This window comes from Sinocyclocheilus rhinocerous, unplaced genomic scaffold (genome assembly GCF_001515625.1).
Source record: "Sinocyclocheilus rhinocerous isolate Xijiao unplaced genomic scaffold, SAMN03320098_v1.1 scaffold1716, whole genome shotgun sequence".
NCBI classification, from domain to species: Eukaryota; Metazoa; Chordata; class Actinopteri; order Cypriniformes; family Cyprinidae; genus Sinocyclocheilus; species Sinocyclocheilus rhinocerous.
Window position 1 is genome coordinate 124,193 of NW_015657977.1, and position 19,653 is coordinate 143,845.

Genomic DNA, 19,653 nt, shown 5'->3' on the forward strand with positions numbered 1-19,653 from the left:
ATGAGCTTTGTAAAAATCGATGCGTTTCAGAAAGGCGGGGTATGGAGGAGAAACAATAATGTACAATATGTGGAAAATAATGTGTTTTTTTAACCTTAAAACGTTTTTTAAACACATTTCATTACACCAAATACACAAAATAATGTTATTTTTAGCAACATCATATGACCCCTTTAAACAGGCAAGGGCAACAGCAATAACCTTTCATGCTGTACTTTGACAACTAATCAGTAGGAGACTCTTTCAGCCTTTTTAGGTCTCATTTGGTTTGACCTGTTGGAAATGTTCCACACCCTCCCTCACCACTCCCTTTCCTGTCGATTTTTTCCCCCTGTAAATTGGTGCATTTAGGCAGTTAAGACTGTTTGTTCAGCAATCTCTTGGATTCAGAAAGCTGGCATCATCCATCTATCCTGTACTGCTTTCTTTATTACTTTAGATCCAGTGTGTTTGTATAGTATGTTTGTGGTAAAGATGACTGCGACGAAGTGTCTGTTTTTAAGTAGAGGCTGTGGAGTTTCTTCTGTTTCTGAAGAAACTGTTTTTCTGTGGATGTTGTAAGTCAGCATGACACCTTGGAGAACATGGACAAGGAGCCTCTCATTGTCATACCGGTCAGTACAGACTGCAGTTTATGCAGGATGCACATTAATGTTGTATTCAGAAATATTTGATGAATATGTACATTTGAAGATGTCATAGAGGTATTTTCTTACTTGCATATGATATGGCTAATAGAGAGAAACATTTATCATAAACAATTTCTGTGATGTCAGCTTGAATAGTTGGTGGCAGGGAAATTGCTTTTAAGCTATATTCAAAGCTGTTATTTACTTAAATGAAGCCTTTCATCTACTTAAAGGCAATTCTGAGGCCTGAAGTGCTAAAGAAAAGTAAATGCCCTGATTTACATTCATACAACCTTAAAAAAAGGAAAACTGCATGCCTTATCACATCGCTTGATAGTCAAACTGCATGAGGCTGTGATTTGCATTAAGTTGTCATGTGTTCTGGAATTTGTATAAAAGTAAAAGGAAAGAAGACTGAAAAGCAAGTAATACTGTGTGCATACTCATTTATCAGAAGAAAAACGTGCATTAGGTTTGACATTTTATTATTATTATTTGAACATATCTTTGAATACCATGGCATCTGTTATAGTCATTTTCTGCTCTTTATTGTTTTGCTTACAAAACATCCCAAAAGAACTCTGTCGGATCGACCAACTTTTTCCACATGGCTGATGTTCAATGACCAACTTGTAGTTTCCATGGCAGCCAGTGGTTGCCATGGTCACCTGTGTGAGCAGTAATCATGGTGTATTAAAGGGTTAGTTCACCCAAAAATGAAAATTAGCTTGTGTTTTACTTACCCTCGAAGCATCTTAGGTGTATATGACTTTCTTCTTTCAGACGAATCCAGTCGGAGTTATATTAAAAATGGTCCTGGCTATTCCAAGCTCTATCACTGCAGTCAGCGGGTGTTGCAGTTGAACAGTCCACAAGTCGTCAAATAAAGCTCGCACATTCATAATAAAACGTGCCGCACACGGCTCCGGGGGATGAATAAAAGCCCCCTGCAGCAAATCCATATGTTTTTTAAAGAAAAATATCCATATTTCAAACGTAATAAACACTTTTCTCTCACTTCCGCTGACTGTCATACACTGAAGCAGTTTTTGGGTGAACTAACCCTTTAAAGGAGTGATTTTCTATTGGGCAAAAGCTCTAGCAGAAAATAGGTCTCAGTGTGAAATAGTTCAGCGGATACATATATAGCCCACTGCTTGCTGCATACTTGTTGACAATATGTTAAACATAAAAAAAGCACTTTTGCATAATGTCTTTTATTTTGGTTCCGTTTATTTGGTCATTTATTTTTTGGGCTTTTTGTATCTTTATTAGACAAATGGTACAGTGAAGTTTTTCTTTCTTTCTTTCTTTTAAAAATAAAGGTTCTTTTTTTTTGGCATCTATGGTTCCATGAAGAAACTTCAACATTCATGGAATCTTTCCATTGACCAAAAGGTTCTTTATAGCAGAAAACTTCTTCAGATTATTGTTTTTCACACTAAGAAAAAATGGTTCTTTTAAGAACTGTTCACTGAAAGGTTCTTTTGTGGACCCAAAATGGTTCTTCAATGACTTTGCTCTAAAAAAAAAAAAAAACCTTTTGGATCCATTGTTTTTAAGAGCCATGGCCAGTGATTGATCTTTGATCAGAGTAGAGGGAGATAATAGAAAGCTGTAGTGACGTGACAGAGGAGGTGTATGGATGAACTGAAGCCTCCCAGTAACACAGTACAAACTCTAGCTATTAATTTCTGAGAGTGTGTGAGTAGCTCCGGCTACAATATTCTTCCGCAGTATTGTTTATTAACCGCTAGAGCACCAAAAGTTGCATAGTGCACATTTAATTTTTCCTCATATGTTCTACTATTATGATATATTTATTGTGTGTTTAGATAATTCTCTTTTTGTGATTTATGAATGAAAGAACATCATACAGGTTTGCGACATCTTGAGGGAGAATAAATAATGACAGACTCAAGACTTCAAGGTTTGATTCTTTTTCCTGTTTATTTCTCGGTCATTTTTCCTATAGAATTACATTTGCACCACTTCAAGCAGTGTGGTCTATTAACAGAGACAGACCCCCCTGTGGTGCGTTTCTTCAGTCCATGCCCTTTAAAATTTGATCCGGTCTGTAGGACGTGGCTGTTGCCCTTCTGTTTAATAATGGCACATGTCAAGAGGAAAAGGAGACTTAAACACAGAAGAGCAAAGCATGAAAGATGAGCAGATGTCTGCATTTCTCACAGTGACTACATCTCTAAAGCTTGTGCGGGTTGAAATGGGATATGACAAAGTCTGTTTCTTTAAAATGCCATCAAGATATCATCTAGTGTGCATTGTGTGTGTTTGTTTGGGTCTATTGAGGTATCTTCTGACATTTTATACTGTCACTCATAGATTTCACCTTATAGTGGGCATGTTTGTTTGTATAATTGCATTTGTTTTGGGGACTGAATCATTGTGCTGAATCATTCGGTGTCCACAACACTAGCTATGCTTCCATCCAGAGTTGCAAGTTTAACTGCGCAAATGTGCAAAATTACTTAGAGCATTGCATAAAACATTTGCGAATACAGCACTGTTTCCATCCTATGTGTTTAATAGATACAATAGTCAATTCCTGTGAAACTGGTCAAAAGTATTAAATGCCTGTGTTTCTTTTTTCCTGCATAATAAATGACTGCAAAATGCAAAAAATGAAATGCAAAAACAAACACTGTCATGTTATCTTACGTTCAGATGTTTGGGAACACAGTCGTATGAGACAGTTAGGGTGATTATACCTAACAGTTTTGGTGACGGACTTTGGTGCAGGCATTTAAAAATGATTAATTTGACATGGTGTGCGATGAGATCGGTGCACTTGTCAGTTCATTTATCCAATCAAAAGATTTGAGGCAAAGTCACATGACTGTTTTCGAGAAATTTATTCGGTAAATGTGTTTCCTTTGTAGTTTATGCACGTCTTGTTATTGGATAAAAATTTAGCACATACGTTTTTTTTATGCTCATCTTGGCACTTCAATCCATTGTTTTTTTAAGCAATATCCCAAAATTCATATAAAAACAGGTGGATGGGAATGTAGCTATTGTCACTAATGTCATGGTTTTAAGAACCCTTCAATTAAATCAGCCAGACAAAATATATTATTTTAATATTAATTTTTTAGTAATTATGTTATGTGCTTTTGTCATTTTTATTTGTTTTTTAATAGTACTATTCAACTTTTATTTTTATTTCAATTTAAGTTTTTATTCAATTTCAGTTAGTGATTTTAGTGCTTAAACTTCAGCAGCATTTCATTTTTTTATCTAATATTTACAGCTTATTTGATGAATATGAACAAAAATGTGTTTTAAAGTTTTTCTTTTAGTTCTTGTTAACAATCATAACCCTGTCCAGATGGCTCAGTTATAATATCTGCCAGCGAACTGTCCATGCTAACCTTGACCGCTTGCATCCATCGAAATTCAATTAAAAACACCCCTTGACATCCTCTGATCATGCTGTTTCTTATAACCTCTCTCTTTCATTCTCTCCCCAGGTACTGTCACTCGGGGCAGATGTGCTTCCTGAGTACAAGCTTCAAGCTCCACGCGTCCACAAGTGGACCATCCTCCACTACAGCCCGTTCAAGGCAGTATGGGACTGGATCATCCTGCTCCTGGTGCTCTACACGGCCGTCTTCACGCCCTACTCTGCTGCCTTCCTCCTCAACGAGCAGGAGGACGAGAGGAGACGCACCTGCGGCTACACCTGCAACCCCCTCAACGTAGTGGACCTGGTGGTGGATGTCATGTTCATATTCGACATCCTCATCAATTTCAGGACTACTTATGTCAATCACAATGACGAGGTGGTCAGCAATCCCACTCGCATCGCTCAGCACTACTTCAAGGGCTGGTTCCTCATAGACATTGTGGCTGCGATTCCCTTTGACCTGCTCATTTTCAGATCAGGTTCAGATGAGGTGAGGGCTGTGACATGCGAACTAGGTGGTATATTAATCGATATTATATTTCAAACGCACAGCTAGAACAGAGTGTACAATTGTTAAACTTTCTAATTTTAGAAGAACTACTCAGAGTAGTCAATGAATCATCTAGAATATCGATCGCAGTGTGATCATGTTGATTGCGTTTGTTATTCTGAATGTTCTATCGACCTGTAGATACTGCTGATTATAGTAATTGATTTTGCTTTTATATAGTATATAAGTCTTTAATTGTATAATATATAAAGAGAACATAGTCGAGAAGTTAATAAGCATTATTTATTTTGACTACATTGTTCACATTGACTACATTATTCTTTGAAAATGGCAAGGGTGTTTTAAGGACTAACCAGGACTTAAAGGGATATTATTTAGTCACCCTTGTTTAGTTTCAAACCCGTATGACTTTCTTTTTCCATGAAACACAAGGAGAAATTTTAAATAACTAAATGCTAATCACTCTTTTCCATATAAAGAAAGTGAAGAAAAATTACAAAAAAGCACCATAAAAGTATCTTTAAAGTAGTCCATCTGATTTGTGACCTTTATTGTTAAATCTTCTTAAAGGGATAGCTCACCCATTAATGAAAATTCTGTCGTAATTTATTCAGCCTCAAGCGGTTTCAAACCTATATGAGTTGTTTTTCTTCTGTGGAGAATAAAAGAAGATATTTTGAAGAATGTGGGTATCCAAACAGTTGAGGTCTCTGATGATGAAAGAATTGTAATTTTTGGTTTAACTATGCCTTTAAGCCACATAAAAGATTTGTGTGAGAAACAGACCAAAATCTTGTCTCAAGTCAAGTCTCAAATCTTGACATCAGCCCTAGTCAAGAGTTCATGAGAGAAGTAGTAATGTCCAATTTGTGAACAAATCATTATTTTGAGCTGAATATTTTTAATGAATCTTTTGTTCCAGTTCACAACACTGGTCTGAATGATTTATTCATGAATCAATCTGATCCATTCTTGAATTCAAATGACTGACTCAGTGATTGCAGTTCACAGCTCACTGGAGGAAAAAATATTAGTAAACAGTGATTTGTTCCTCACATAAAGCTATGCACATTCAATTTTGATAGTCTTAATAGTGCTCAAAACCTTCTTCAGAGATTTCCCTTTTGTGTGTCATGGAAGAAAGGAAGTCATAAATATCATTCTGTCGCAATCATGCAGACTAAATAAAAATAAGAGTGATTCTGCAAACTAATTTATCCTTTTAAACCTGTCCTTCCAGCCTCAAACCACGACTCTGATTGGTCTTCTGAAGACTGCACGGCTGCTGAGATTGGTGCGAGTAGCGAGGAAACTCGACCGTTACTCTGAGTACGGCGCGGCAGTGCTCTTCCTCCTCATGTGCACCTTTGCCCTCATTGCTCACTGGCTGGCATGCATCTGGTATGCCATTGGCAACGTGGAGCGCACCAGCTCTGCCCGTATTGGAGGCATGAAGATCGGCTGGCTGGACAACCTGGCTGACCAGATTGGCAAACATTACAATGACAGCGATTCCTTCTCCGGCCCTTCCATTAAGGATAAATATGTAACTGCACTGTACTTCACCTTCAGTAGTTTGACCAGTGTGGGATTTGGAAACGTCTCTCCTAACACCAACCCTGAGAAGATTTTTTCCATTTGTGTCATGCTCATTGGCTGTGAGTGCACTACATTCATTATCTATATTAGGCATGACAACTAAGGCTTCACTGGGAACTTCAACAACTTAAACTTTAATATACATAACCGTACAAAGGTTTGGGGTCAGTAAGATTGTTTTGATTGCAAATTGGATTGAAAGATTGACTTATTTTCAGTAAAAATTCATTATTGATTTCATTTTAATTTAAATTTTTATTTGAAATTGTTTTCTCAGCTAATATTGACAAACAATGAAAAACAATGTATCACAGTATCAAGCAACATTTTTTTCAACATTGATAAGAAATGTTTCTTGAGCTGCAAATCAGCATATTAGACTGATTTCTGAAGTATCATGTGACTGGAATCATGACGTATGGAGTAATGACTTCTGAAAAATAAGCTTTGGCATCACAAGATTAAATTACATTTTAAAACAAACATATTAAAATAGACCAGTTATTTTATGTTGTAATAATATTTCTCAGTATTACTGTTTTTACTGTATTTTGATCAAATAAATGGAGCCTTGGTGAGCATAAGCGACTTCTTTCAAAAACATGAAAAAATCTTGCAGACCCCAGTCTTTTAAATGATAGTGTATATATTTTAAATAAATTTAATTTGAACAAAAATCTTTTGTTTGCACCATGCTCTTGGCTGATGATATTCTTTGTTCTTCTTCCTTTCCAGCCCTGATGTATGCCAGTATCTTTGGCAATGTGTCAGCTATAATTCAGAGGTTGTATTCAGGCACAGCTCGCTATCACACTCAGATGCTACGTGTGAAAGAGTTCATCAGGTTCCATCAGATCCCAGGAGGCCTTCGGCAACGACTAGAAGAGTACTTCCAGCACGCCTGGTCCTACACTAACGGCATTGACATGAACGCTGTGAGTTACAAACACACACACACAATTCATATATACCTGAAGTATTACATGAATATACTTTTATACAGTAATGTTCAAAGTAAAGTGAGAGGGCTTCCGGACACCCCTGTGTGTTATAAAGCTCCCAAAAGAATAAATCATTAAAAAAAAATGTTTTAATGTTTTGATTTATTTTTGAAACGCTACTTTTTTAAGACGTGGTCAATTTCTGGGGTTTAATTTAAATGTGAAAAATATTGTACGTTTTTAATGTTGCATAATGTTGTCTTTTTCTCCTATGTGCTGCTACAGGTGTTGAAGGGTTTTCCGGAGTGTCTGCAGGCTGACATCTGTCTGCATTTGAACCGCAGTCTGCTGCAGAACTGTAAGGCATTCCGGGGGGCGAGCAAGGGCTGTCTGCGGGCTCTGGCCATGCGTTTTAAGACCACTCATGCCCCACCCGGTGACACTCTGGTGCACAGTGGAGACGTATTAACTGCACTGTATTTCATCTCCCGCGGCTCCATAGAGATCCTCCGAGAGGATGTGGTCGTGGCCATTTTAGGTTTGACTACTTTCTAGTTAGATTTTTTCCATTTGTGTCATGCTCATTGGCTGTGAGTGCACTACATTCATTATCTATATTAGGCATGACAACTAAGGCTTCACTGGGAACTTCAACAACTTAAACTTTAATATACATAACCGTACAAAGGTTTGGGGTCAGTAAGATTGTTTTGATTGCAAATTGGATTGAAAGATTGACTTATTTTCAGTAAAAATTCATTATTGATTTCATTTTAATTTAAATTTTTATTTGAAATTGTTTTCTCAGCTAATATTGACAAACAATGAAAAACAATGTATCACAGTATCAAGCAACATTTTTTTCAACATTGATAAGAAATGTTTCTTGAGCTGCAAATCAGCATATTAGACTGATTTCTGAAGTATCATGTGACTGGAATCATGACGTATGGAGTAATGACTTCTGAAAAATAAGCTTTGGCATCACAAGATTAAATTACATTTTAAAACAAACATATTAAAATAGACCAGTTATTTTATGTTGTAATAATATTTCTCAGTATTACTGTTTTTACTGTATTTTGATCAAATAAATGGAGCCTTGGTGAGCATAAGCGACTTCTTTCAAAAACATGAAAAAATCTTGCAGACCCCAGTCTTTTAAATGATAGTGTATATATTTTAAATAAATTTAATTTGAACAAAAATCTTTTGTTTGCACCATGCTCTTGGCTGATGATATTCTTTGTTCTTCTTCCTTTCCAGCCCTGATGTATGCCAGTATCTTTGGCAATGTGTCAGCTATAATTCAGAGGTTGTATTCAGGCACAGCTCGCTATCACACTCAGATGCTACGTGTGAAAGAGTTCATCAGGTTCCATCAGATCCCAGGAGGACTTCGACAACGACTAGAAGAGTACTTCCAGCACGCCTGGTCCTACACTAACGGCATTGACATGAACGCTGTGAGTTACAAACACACACACACAATTCATATATACCTGAAGTATTACATGAATATACTTTTATACAGTAATGTTCAAAGTAAAGTGAGAGGGCTTCCGGACACCCCTGTGTGTTATAAAGCTCCCAAAAGAATAAATCATTAAAAAAAAATGTTTTAATGTTTTGATTTATTTTTGAAACGCTACTTTTTTAAGACGTGGTCAATTTCTGGGGTTTAATTTAAATGTGAAAAATATTGTACGTTTTTAATGTTGCATAATGTTGTCTTTTTCTCCTATGTGCTGCTACAGGTGTTGAAGGGTTTTCCGGAGTGTCTGCAGGCTGACATCTGTCTGCATCTGAACCGCAGTCTGCTGCAGAACTGTAAGGCATTCCGGGGGGCGAGCAAGGGCTGTCTGCGGGCTCTGGGCATGCGTTTTAAGACCACCCATGCCCCACCCGGAGACACTCTGGTGCACAGTGGAGACGTATTGACCGCACTATATTTCATCTCCCGCGGCTCCATAGAGATCCTCAGAGAGGATGTGGTCGTGGCCATTTTAGGTTTGACTACTTTCTAGTTCTGTTTTATTTTATTTTTTTCCCCCACCTTTCATTTATTTCAACCCACTTCAGCTTGAAAATAAAAAATTGCTGCCTTAACTTTAGCAAACGCAAAGAAATTTTATTTGTGGTTTGAGCTTGATATTTCACATTTATTGTTTTGCTCAGAAAACTGCATCTTGCTCTTTACTCTCTGTTCATTTGTTTCAGCTTACACTACTGTTTTGGGTCGTTAAGATTTTAGATATATGAAAGAAGTTTCTTATGCTCAACAAGGCTGCATTTATTTGACCAAATGTACAGTAAAATCAGTAATATTGTTACACATTGTTGTAATAGAAAATAACTTTTAAATTGTAATTTATAAAAGGTAATTTATTACTATCACATGATTCTTCAGAAATCATTTTAATATGCAGATTTTTTGCTCAAGACATTTCTTATTGTTATCAGTGTTGTGCTGCCTATATTCAGGATTCACTGATGAATAGAAATTTCAAAAGAACAGCATTTAGAATTACAGAATTTGAATTTTAAAGGTCTTCACTGTCACTTTTGTTCAATTTAATGCATCCTTGCTGAATAAAAGTATTAATCATTGCTTTAAAAAAATTTACTGACCCTAACCTTTGAATGGTAGTGTACATATTAGGGGTGTGCCTGAAGCCGAATACCTTATTTGGATAATGGCTTCAAAATTAATAACAAATAATTATGCTGAATAATATTCGGCTGAGGCTGACACAGACACTCCTCATGTTTGCTGGATAACAGGTGATCCAGGGGAAAGTGTGATATTATACATAACCTCTAAAATCACTACGCAATAATGAGTGTGTAAAGTGAATGAGTGTAAACACGAATGAAATGAGCAAAAATCAAATAGCCATGTTGCTGTTGCCTCTCTGTGCGTCTCTCAGAAATCAGAGCTTGGCAAGAGTAAATCAACTAAAATACTACATCATACACATGGTCTACAATTTGGTATATATATTAAATATTGTATGATATGATGAATGAATGAATTAATGAATGAATGAAATAAGCAAACAGCCGCATTCCGTCTCTGCGCAGCTTTCAGAAACCAAACCAGCTCTAGCCTAATAATCGACTAAGATACATATACATTTTCTACTGCTTGATATGTCTATTTAAATGTTTTAAACTTTGTATGATAGGCTACACATTTCTCTGTCTCACTCTCTCTCTCAGATGGCATTTATGCATATTCTTTATAATTTGTTCAGATTTGCATTTGTATGCATAGTAAAAGGTCTTTCTTTTTTATTCGTTTCAAACTCCATGTTCTCTAATCAGCTATTTACAGAGTCAGCCTCCTCTTATTTGAGGTTGTCCTGCCATTACTCAGTACACAGTGTCATATATATTCCTCTTATTTTACTTTTATTAACGTTTATTATTACTGTTTTAATTAGAACTTTTTAATCACAAAAGGTCCACGAGCTGGGACTCGAACTCGGGTCTCACGAAGCACAACCGCATTAAATCTCAAAGCACTGTCTATACGAGGCTATCGGCTCCGAAAGCTAGAAGATTTTTGAATAAATGTTATAATCATAATGAAAAATATTATTTATCAGTTAAACAAGGCATATTTGTTCAGTGATAACTACGAAGAAAAAAAGATAGGCTGTAAAATCATAGACATAAAGGTTTATAGTTTTCTCAAGTAATTGAATGACCTTCCGGGTAAAGCCCCGCCCACTTTCGGTTTTATAGATACGGATTCAAATAATTTTACAGATTGTTACAGATACAGAAACTGGCTCTGCTACACACCCCTAGTACATATTACAGTGAAATGAACAAACACATTGCCTTGTAAAAGTTAAAACAATGAATGGAGATTAATACTCAGAACTAAAAGGATTGGGTCATAGAGGATCATTTCTTAAGTTCATGCTGCTGCTCATGAGTGTTTTCTAGGGTGGTCCATCCTGTCAGCAGTGTATGGTCCCAACATACAGTAGCCACACTAAAGTGCAGCTTTATAGTGCCCCTTAGTGGTTGAACTCTTTTTTTTTAAGCCTATTTGGCACCCAAATGTAATGCTATTCTTTCTATATCTCTATATTTCTCTTCTCTTCTAATTATTCCAACTCCTGCCTCTCTTTCCACTGTAGGTAAAAATGATATTTTTGGGGAGCCCATCAGTCTATATGCCAGGCCGGGGAAATCAAGCGCGGACGTGAGGGCTCTGACATACTGTGACCTGCACAAGATCCTCAGAGACGACCTGCTGGAAGTGCTGGACATGTACCCCGATTTCGCCGACAGCTTCTGGAGTAACCTGGAGATCACATTCAACCTTCGAGATGTAAGCCACTCAAACTCACACACAATACGGAGGAAATAAATGTGTGTTTTGGACAATAACAAGTTATTATATGTGTTTCAGCATGTGTTTTCTGTAATTATGTGAGTTACTGAAGCTTGAATGTGTATCAGGCAGACAGAAACATGCATCCAACCCCAAGCGAGGACTCAGACTGTGGGTACCGTCGACCCAGACATCGGAGGAACCCTTTACAGCGAAATCGACCAGGTAAGAGTGCCCATCTAGTCCAGGAGGACCACAAAAAATGATTTCGCTGCTGCAATATACTATTCTGATCTCTCTCTTCTCTCTTGCATCACTCAGATGGGATGGACCGAGATGGAATGGACACGTACCCAGTCCAGTCCTGTTCACCTGTGGGGAACCACCGGGGGGCAATACCGCTCTCACACTGTGATGAGTTATACAGCAATGCCAGTGCTGATTCCTTGTCCAGTGAGGAGGACATGAAGCCCCTGGTATCTGGCCGAGGGGAAATGTACTCACCAGGGACAGAGATGCAAGAATACTCCCCTTCTGTAGTCAGCCTCATGCCAGCCGGCAACAGCACAGCTTCTGCCACTGGAGGACCACTGGGAGGGACACATTCGTACATAGGTAGTAGCAGTGGTGTAGTGGAGGGTATACGCAGGTATACGGCGTATACTCACTTCTTTATCAGTCCGCTTTGCGTATACCCATTTCTAAATCCCCTCTAATGCGCATCATTCATTAGTGTCCTGCATTAGGCAAAATCATGACATTCCACCACATGAATAGCTAATCCAATCGCATGTAAAAAAAAAACTAAACAAAAAAAATAATTTCGCTAAAAACACTCAGTAAAGACCGCTGTCAGGACCGTGGTGCCGGCTTCCTTTGAAAAATGTTTAATGATTGCGCCCGCTCCATCCCCGACCCGAGGATGCCGATTGCCGACAGTGACAGAGATGCTGCCTGTTCATAATAGTTCATTATTGATTACTAATTTGAATCAGTACACTAGAATGAAAACAATATCTTAAAAACCGGTAAACTCCTGTAAACTTTTCAGTCCAAAGATAAGATTATGTGCTAATTTAGTTATTCTGAATGGATCCGTATAGTAGCATGTACAGTAAGGTCAAGACAGCAGGTTTAGTGGTCTTTTGGCGTCTCCCTGTGGTCCTGTTTGATATCGCAGCTTGACTGGTGCTTATTTATATTAAAAAGGTGGTGGGGATGGGGGATAAATTCTGGATAAATTGATAGTCACTTTTTTTTTAAAATAGAGATCATGATTTTCCTACAAACAGACAACTAAACAAAATAGCATGTAATTTAGTACAGCTTCTGACAAAATGTTAATTGCTGCAGTCTATTTATTTTTAAAATTTGAATTATTGCAAAATCTGCACCTCTTCTGTGGCTAATTTTAATTTCATAATGATCTTTACTCTAGGATTAGTTTTGGTGCTTCCTGAATCATAGTACTCTGAACAAAATATCAGCCCAAATTCATGAAAAAAATATGTGCTTGTGGGGACCTTTTTGCAAAAAGAGTATTACATTCAAGTTTTGCAGCAGTTTAAAAGTGAAATGTTCAGTGAGTGCTGCTTAAAAAAGTGTTTAGTTTTCTAACATAAATGTACTTTTTTTTTAATGTTGGTTCATGCACTTATTGAACCTTTGAACTTTTTTGTTAAACCGTGTTTTATGGGATTTGTACCCAAGCGCTCTGCATCGCAATTGCAGCGTTGTGCCAGGTGCGCTACTGAGCAAGTTTACTATGTCAGAAAAGCCATACATATGGAGCTGGCTATGCGATGCGAATGTTACAATGTTTTACAAATCATGCACTATAAGTTTTTTTTAGAGATGATATCACAGTATTGTGCAAGGAACCATGCGAAAATGAAAATGTCACCTTCATTAATTGACAATCTGCCCCTTAATTAGAACATATAAAGATTATTGGTGCTTAACTGCCACAAGTGTTCATTTCAAGTGGAACTGCAGCAAACTGTATGTATAGGTACGTTTTTGGAGTTTTGCAGAAATGTAGGTATAGAGGCACGTTTTTCCAATTAGCCTGGGTTTGCATAATATGCCATGACAAAGACGTGGAGGAAGTGGATTAAATGATTGGAAAAAATCTGGCATATACATCACCAAAGAGAAGTCTGTCATTTCACCAGAAGATACAGTTATAACATTTTGATTAAAAATTGAAATTTAGCATTAAATGTTAAATTGCAAAGGTTTAATCATATAAACACATACAAACATAAGATGTATGACATGCATTTATAACGTAGACAGGATGAATTTGAATTTTCACGCCAAGTATAACCAGCCAGTATGTACATTTTGTAATTGGTGGAAGTATGCAAATTGGTGTTCAGCTACTGTTTCTTTTTTATCTGCATGTTTGTGAGATTTTATAATAATTTTAGTCTTCTCCATCTTTAACCTGTCCATTATTCTGTATCTTTCTGTTCCTCTTGATCTTTCCACTCATTCTTCATCCATACAGCGACTCCTCTGAACGTGTCGGGGTTGTACAGCTATTTGCCCGACCGCAGGGCCAGTCAGTACTCAGAGAGTCAGAGACGTTCCTCTGCAGTGCAGGCCTGCTACCACCATCACAGCCCCTGTGTTGAGGACAGACCGAGTCAACTGCAGGCACGTCTGGAGCTGCTGCAGTCGCAACTCAACAGGTCCGATATCCAGAGGGGGAAAAAAACAAGCTTTTAATAGTGCAAAGTCTGCATTTGCCTTATAACTCTACTCTCTCTCTCTCTCTTTAAAGACTGGAGACCAGGATAACAGCTGATATAAATGTGATCCTACAGTTGCTGCAGAGGCAGATGGCACCTGTACCCCCTGCCTACAGCGCTGTTTCCCCTGAAGCGCTGGCCCACCACGCTCATCCTACCAGCCTGTACACCACAGCAACGCACAGCACTATGCCATCTTTACAGATCAATGACAGTTCATCACCTGGTAAGGTAGGTTGTCATGTGAGCAATGAGAGAAGAAGGGTGTGATAATTCAGCGTGGGTTTGTAAACCGCACATTGCATAGATGAACAGTAGATGTGTAATACCAGAAGCAGTATGCGGAGGACAAAACAGGCCACTCGTGTAAAAATGAATATACTGGCTGCATTTCCATCTCTTACTCATGTTCAAATATATGACAATCCTTTTTCAAGGGGAACTAAGCAGGCTAAGACAATTGTTACTATAAACACATGTTTTTCAAAATAAAAAAAAATAGCTTTTAAATTGTTCTAAAGCTAAAAGAAATTATTAAAATATACACATATTAATAAAATAAATTATAAAGCTGAAGGGTAACTTGATAAACTTAGAAATATTTATTTTATTTCTATGTTACATATTTCTGTTCTATTCTTCACAAAACTATATGCAAATGTTTGGGTTTTTAACAGAATAAAAGAGTCACAATCCTGATTTTTTTTTTTTTGACTAAAGCTAAAGGAAATTACTAAAATATAAACTAATACACTATTAGAGATATGTTAGATTTATAAACCTGAAGGGTAAAATGAATAACTTTATTATATTATATTATATTATAATCATTTCATGATTTTTGACAGAAATACTATTAGTATTCAGTATAACAATAATAACATTTAGTAAATATTATGCACACATTTATTAAAATTCAAAAAAAAACAAAAAAAAAACACACATTACAAAAATATATAAAAAATGCATTTTCTTTCCAATTTCCTGTAGATCCACTAGCACTTTCTTGCAGCCCCCTGAGAGTCTAGACACCCCACTATAAAAACCCCTGCTGAACAACCTGAGTTTTGTAGAGAATAATTTTATTTTTGGGGGATATTTCAAATTTTCATGCTCAAGTAGACTAGTGTTACCAAGATGGCGGCGAGTAAACTGACATTGGTAACATAGTGATTGTCACTAAGTAAGATACTCGTCAGTTAGACTGATCTCTGTGTTCTTACATGATCAGCTGGCTAGATAAATCTTTGTAGTGAGCATGTTGCATGTCTGTATTGAACTGGACCTGTTTTATCCACAGAGCCCTGACTTGGACAGCTTCAAAGAGAAGTCTCCAGACTCTTTATCCAGTGGGATCCACCTAACAGTTGCCTCCAATGAGTCCCCAGAGACAGAGCTGGCTGTGCCCACAGGACTGATTCCCCCCAGAGAGCCTCATCCACAGACCCCAGGACTGCTGTGTAGAAGCCTGCGCTTCCCATCGCTCCCGGACAGTCTGGAGAGTCCGAGCACGCTGGAGGGTTCACCAGAAATCCAGAGGCATGTGTCCAATCCAGTCTTACCTGGAAGCTAGAGGCCAAAAACAGACTACTGTCCATTCCGAGACGCAAACATGGTTTCTCTTTTCAAACAGTTCTGCAATAAAATGTATTCATGTTACTCATTAGTTTAAAGGGCGTCCAGTAGAGAAAACGGTGACTGCAGACTTCTCTGAATCTCGGAGGTATTTTGTCTCATATCCCTTCTCATTCAGAGCAGGAATTTTTCCTCTGATGCGAGAGTATTTGGTAACACCTCTCGACTTTGTGTTATTGAATATGAAGAGAAGCTCAGTGGGCAATAAAGACAAGGTCAAAGAGTCAAAGAGAGATTATGATCATCTGCCACCATCATGTACATTATACATTTTTGTCTGTCTGAGATTTGTCATTACATACTAAACCTCATCTTGTCTTCTTGCGTCAGCTGAGATTCAGAGGTTGGATCCTCTGAGGAAATGACATATATACCTGAGCTTTCAGTGTTTAATGAATAGCTTGTGTGTACGGATATTGCAAACGTGCAATATTTTCTTTTCAATGTATAGATTTTCTAATTATATACTATTATAAATATATATTTTTTTTTGTTTTTGTGTGTGTGAGTGTGTCAGGTTAGGTGTTTGACCCAAATTGAATGTATTACTACATTAAATGACATTATGACTGACACAAAAATTACGCTTTGTATATTTGGATTTATAGTAACCAAATAGGCATGAATTCAGGGTTATGAAATGATATTTCTCACTGAAGTGGTTATTTTAACTGCTGATGGATGGTGTAACTGTGTGCATTAAGACTTATGTGTGATCTTTTGGAAAATATGATCACTGAATTTGAAAGAGAAAACTATTCAGTCTTGACATTCTGATTGGAGAAAGCTGAAGGCCTGTTTTTCTTTGTAAATCACTTTTTGAGATGAAATCAGTGTAAAGTTTGTTTTACCTCTGCAATGTAAGCAGATGAATGTATGTAAAATGATTGCACAAAAGCACAATTATTATTATTATTTAGATTAAATGTTATTTATAAAGGACGACTAATGTTGCACTGGGTTTAAGATACCAATATTCGTGGTCTCTTTTTCTTCATTTTTGTTTTACTAGGGATGCAGATATTAAAATGGTAAATACTAACAAGCTTATAATTATTATAATACTATACGCAGTGTTATTTTAGTATTTTTATATGCTATTATAGTTTTTAATTCAGTGATAGCATCACTCGTTATAAATGAAAACTAGCTAATATTAAAATGTATTGTAATTTTTCATACTATACATTTTAATATTAGCTAGTCTTCAGTCATAACGAGTGATGCTATCGCTGAATAAACACTTTTATGCATTTAGATATTTGCAAAAGATTACATTTAAGTGTTATATAAAAAATAAACTAAATATAAGTAGTGAGCATTAGATGGCAAATTTAATTGAAACACGAAAATAAAGAAAATGCACATGCAGAATTAAATATTCAATAGCTAACCAATAAAATAATCTCGAATATCTGCCAATAGCCAGTTTTGTACTGATACATTGTACATCCCTAAATATTAGTTGACTGGCCTTTCCATGATTAATTAACACAGAAAGCTTTATGAAAGAACAAGAGTTTATTAAGTGAGTTTATTAATAGAAAAGCATCATGGCTGGACACACACAGAACTACTTACATTTAAACACTCCATCTAAGAGTGTGAGGTGAGGATCAGGATCCCACACAGCCTTGCAAATTCACTTTTGAGTTGACCGAAAAGTGTGGCGTTACTACTACATATTTGCGTAACAACAAAATTTCATGGACCGACCAAATGACTCGCAATGCAAAGTTATTCTGGAGTCCACTCAAACATTGATGTCAACAACACAACTAACCGCTATGCGAGTCGTGAGCATGTCTGTGAGGAACAATTATGAATGTTTTGCACTGACGTCAAGCATTTTATTCTCCATATTATCCGGTATTTAACAGTTTCCAAGGATACAAAAAAATGGCACCTTCCTAAAATGGAAAAACAGGATCTAAAGTTCAGAGAACCTGTAAAACTATTAATCTTTGAAGTAAGCAATTACATCTTAATAAAATGGTAGTTTTGCATTGTCCATGTTGGCAAGTTTGCATCTTTATGATCCTAGTTTTCAAAAAAAGTTATTTACCGGTCAAACAGAATAAACGCTTATCTCTCCCTACACAAATGGCCATACAATCATAGTAATTACAGTTGTGTTTAAGATCCCATTATGAGGACTCTGGGACACCGGCAAGTAGGAAAACAGACAAATATAATATATTGTGCAGAAACACAGGTACTCATTCATACGGCTTCATTCTCCCAGACAAACGTTGCACACACATTGTTCAGACTGTTGTTCCCATAGGCCCGTTCAATATGGTTTCCCACTTGAATCCCCCAGACCTCAGGAACTTTAGAAAACAAGTCTCTGCTCCATGAAAGACTCTCTTCCAGCAATGCTGCCCACAGGAAGCACAGAGGCGATTTATGCCTCGGCTCTACACCCGCAGGATCTCCAGACAGTTGTTGTAGCAAATGGCAATCCAGTCGGGCTGAGTGGAGGCCCACTGCACGTTATTGATCTCTCCCTCGGCCGTGTAGGCCAGGATGGGGTCCTCGATGGCCCGCGGCATCTGCTGGATGTCCCAGATCAGAGCCTGGTGATCGTCCGCTACAGTGGGATTTAAAAGAAAAGGGGGCCAGGTAAAGAAGACTTGTATGAAACAGCACTGTCACTGCTGTTATAGTCTAATACTGACGCAAAGAAAGCAGAACTGACACGATCAGACCGTTCAAGAATTCAAAACTATTGCATGTGTAAACAATTGAATGCATGTGATGAATAACATTAAGTTAAGGTTTGATTTGAATAATATATTAGTAAATGTTCAAATTAACATGAACTAAGATTAATAAATGGTTTAACAATGTTAACAAATGGAAAAGTGTCACATGATCCTTCAGAAATTATTCTAATATCCTGATTTGTTGGTCAAGAACTGTTTTTTTATTATTATCAGTGTTGAAAACAGTTATTCTGCTTAAATTTTTGTAAAAAATAAAATAAAATCTTTGATGAACAGAAAGTTCATTTGATCAATTCAATGCATTTTAGCTAAATAAAAGCATTAATTGTTGTGTTTGTGTATGTGTGTATTTAACCGGGCTGGTTTCTAACCTGCTGTACATATGTGGCAAGAGGAGTGGGGCGCCCATGCAATGCCGTTCACACAGGCACGATGATTATTGAGACGAGCCACTGGTGTGCACGGCACACGCACATCCAGAATCACCACCTGACAAAAATAAAACATTAGATAGCAAAAAGTGAGGGACATGAGGAAAGATGAGGACAAATATGCTAATACAGTAAAAGGAACTAAAAGAGAGACCTCCATGCCATCCATGGCCATAGTGGCCAGGTAGTTGGGGTCCTGTTTGTTCCAGCACAGGCGCAGCAACGGGTGATGTTGAGGGTCCTCATAGATAATGGTGCTGTGCTCCAGGTGCCGCAGATCAAACATGCGCACGGATCCGTCTGCTCCCACAGACGCAAACATATCCCGACCGCCACCCGCACGGCTGAATGCGATGTCATACACCTGAAAGCCAATGAAAAAATGCTTTTTTTATGGCCGCCACCTGCTGGCTTATTTAGTTTCATTTTTAGTGTATATAATTTCAGTTGTTTAAATAATTTAATATTTCTGTATTAAAAACGTTATATTTAAAACATTAATCTCCACATGAATTTATGAATTTAATTGCACTCATGCCAATCGTATTAGGAAGGCTAATTTTTTTATCAGAATTTTTGATTATTGATCAGGGCCCGTATTCACAAAACATTTTATCTTACCACTAAGAGTTCTCCTAAATAGC

General features: G+C 37.2%; 2 protein-coding genes across 2 annotated transcripts in view; one reads left to right on the forward strand and one right to left on the reverse strand.

Moving 5' to 3' along the window:
- Positions 1-16,169, forward strand: part of LOC107721966 (potassium voltage-gated channel subfamily H member 6-like) — a 58,901-nt gene extending 42,732 nt beyond the window's left edge. Inside the window, exons 7-16 of the mRNA XM_016530196.1 lie at positions 4,121-4,546; positions 5,808-6,225; positions 6,902-7,101; positions 7,393-7,645; positions 11,262-11,455; positions 11,587-11,683; positions 11,780-12,073; positions 13,971-14,154; positions 14,247-14,445; positions 15,515-16,169. Coding sequence (XP_016385682.1) covers positions 4,121-4,546; positions 5,808-6,225; positions 6,902-7,101; positions 7,393-7,645; positions 11,262-11,455; positions 11,587-11,683; positions 11,780-12,073; positions 13,971-14,154; positions 14,247-14,445; positions 15,515-15,787 — 2,538 coding nt within the window. The 3' untranslated portion in view covers positions 15,788-16,169. The remainder of the gene's footprint in view (positions 1-4,120; positions 4,547-5,807; positions 6,226-6,901; positions 7,102-7,392; positions 7,646-11,261; positions 11,456-11,586; positions 11,684-11,779; positions 12,074-13,970; positions 14,155-14,246; positions 14,446-15,514) is intronic.
- Positions 16,170-17,728: 1,559 nt separating this feature from the next.
- The window catches only part of LOC107721959 (DDB1- and CUL4-associated factor 7-like), a 4,147-nt gene continuing 2,222 nt past the window's right edge, over positions 17,729-19,653 (reverse strand). The window contains exons 2-4 of the mRNA XM_016530186.1: positions 19,164-19,394; positions 18,950-19,067; positions 17,729-18,442 (exon numbers count right to left, since the gene is read on the reverse strand). Coding sequence (XP_016385672.1) covers positions 18,270-18,442; positions 18,950-19,067; positions 19,164-19,394 — 522 coding nt within the window. The 3' untranslated portion in view covers positions 17,729-18,269. The remainder of the gene's footprint in view (positions 18,443-18,949; positions 19,068-19,163; positions 19,395-19,653) is intronic.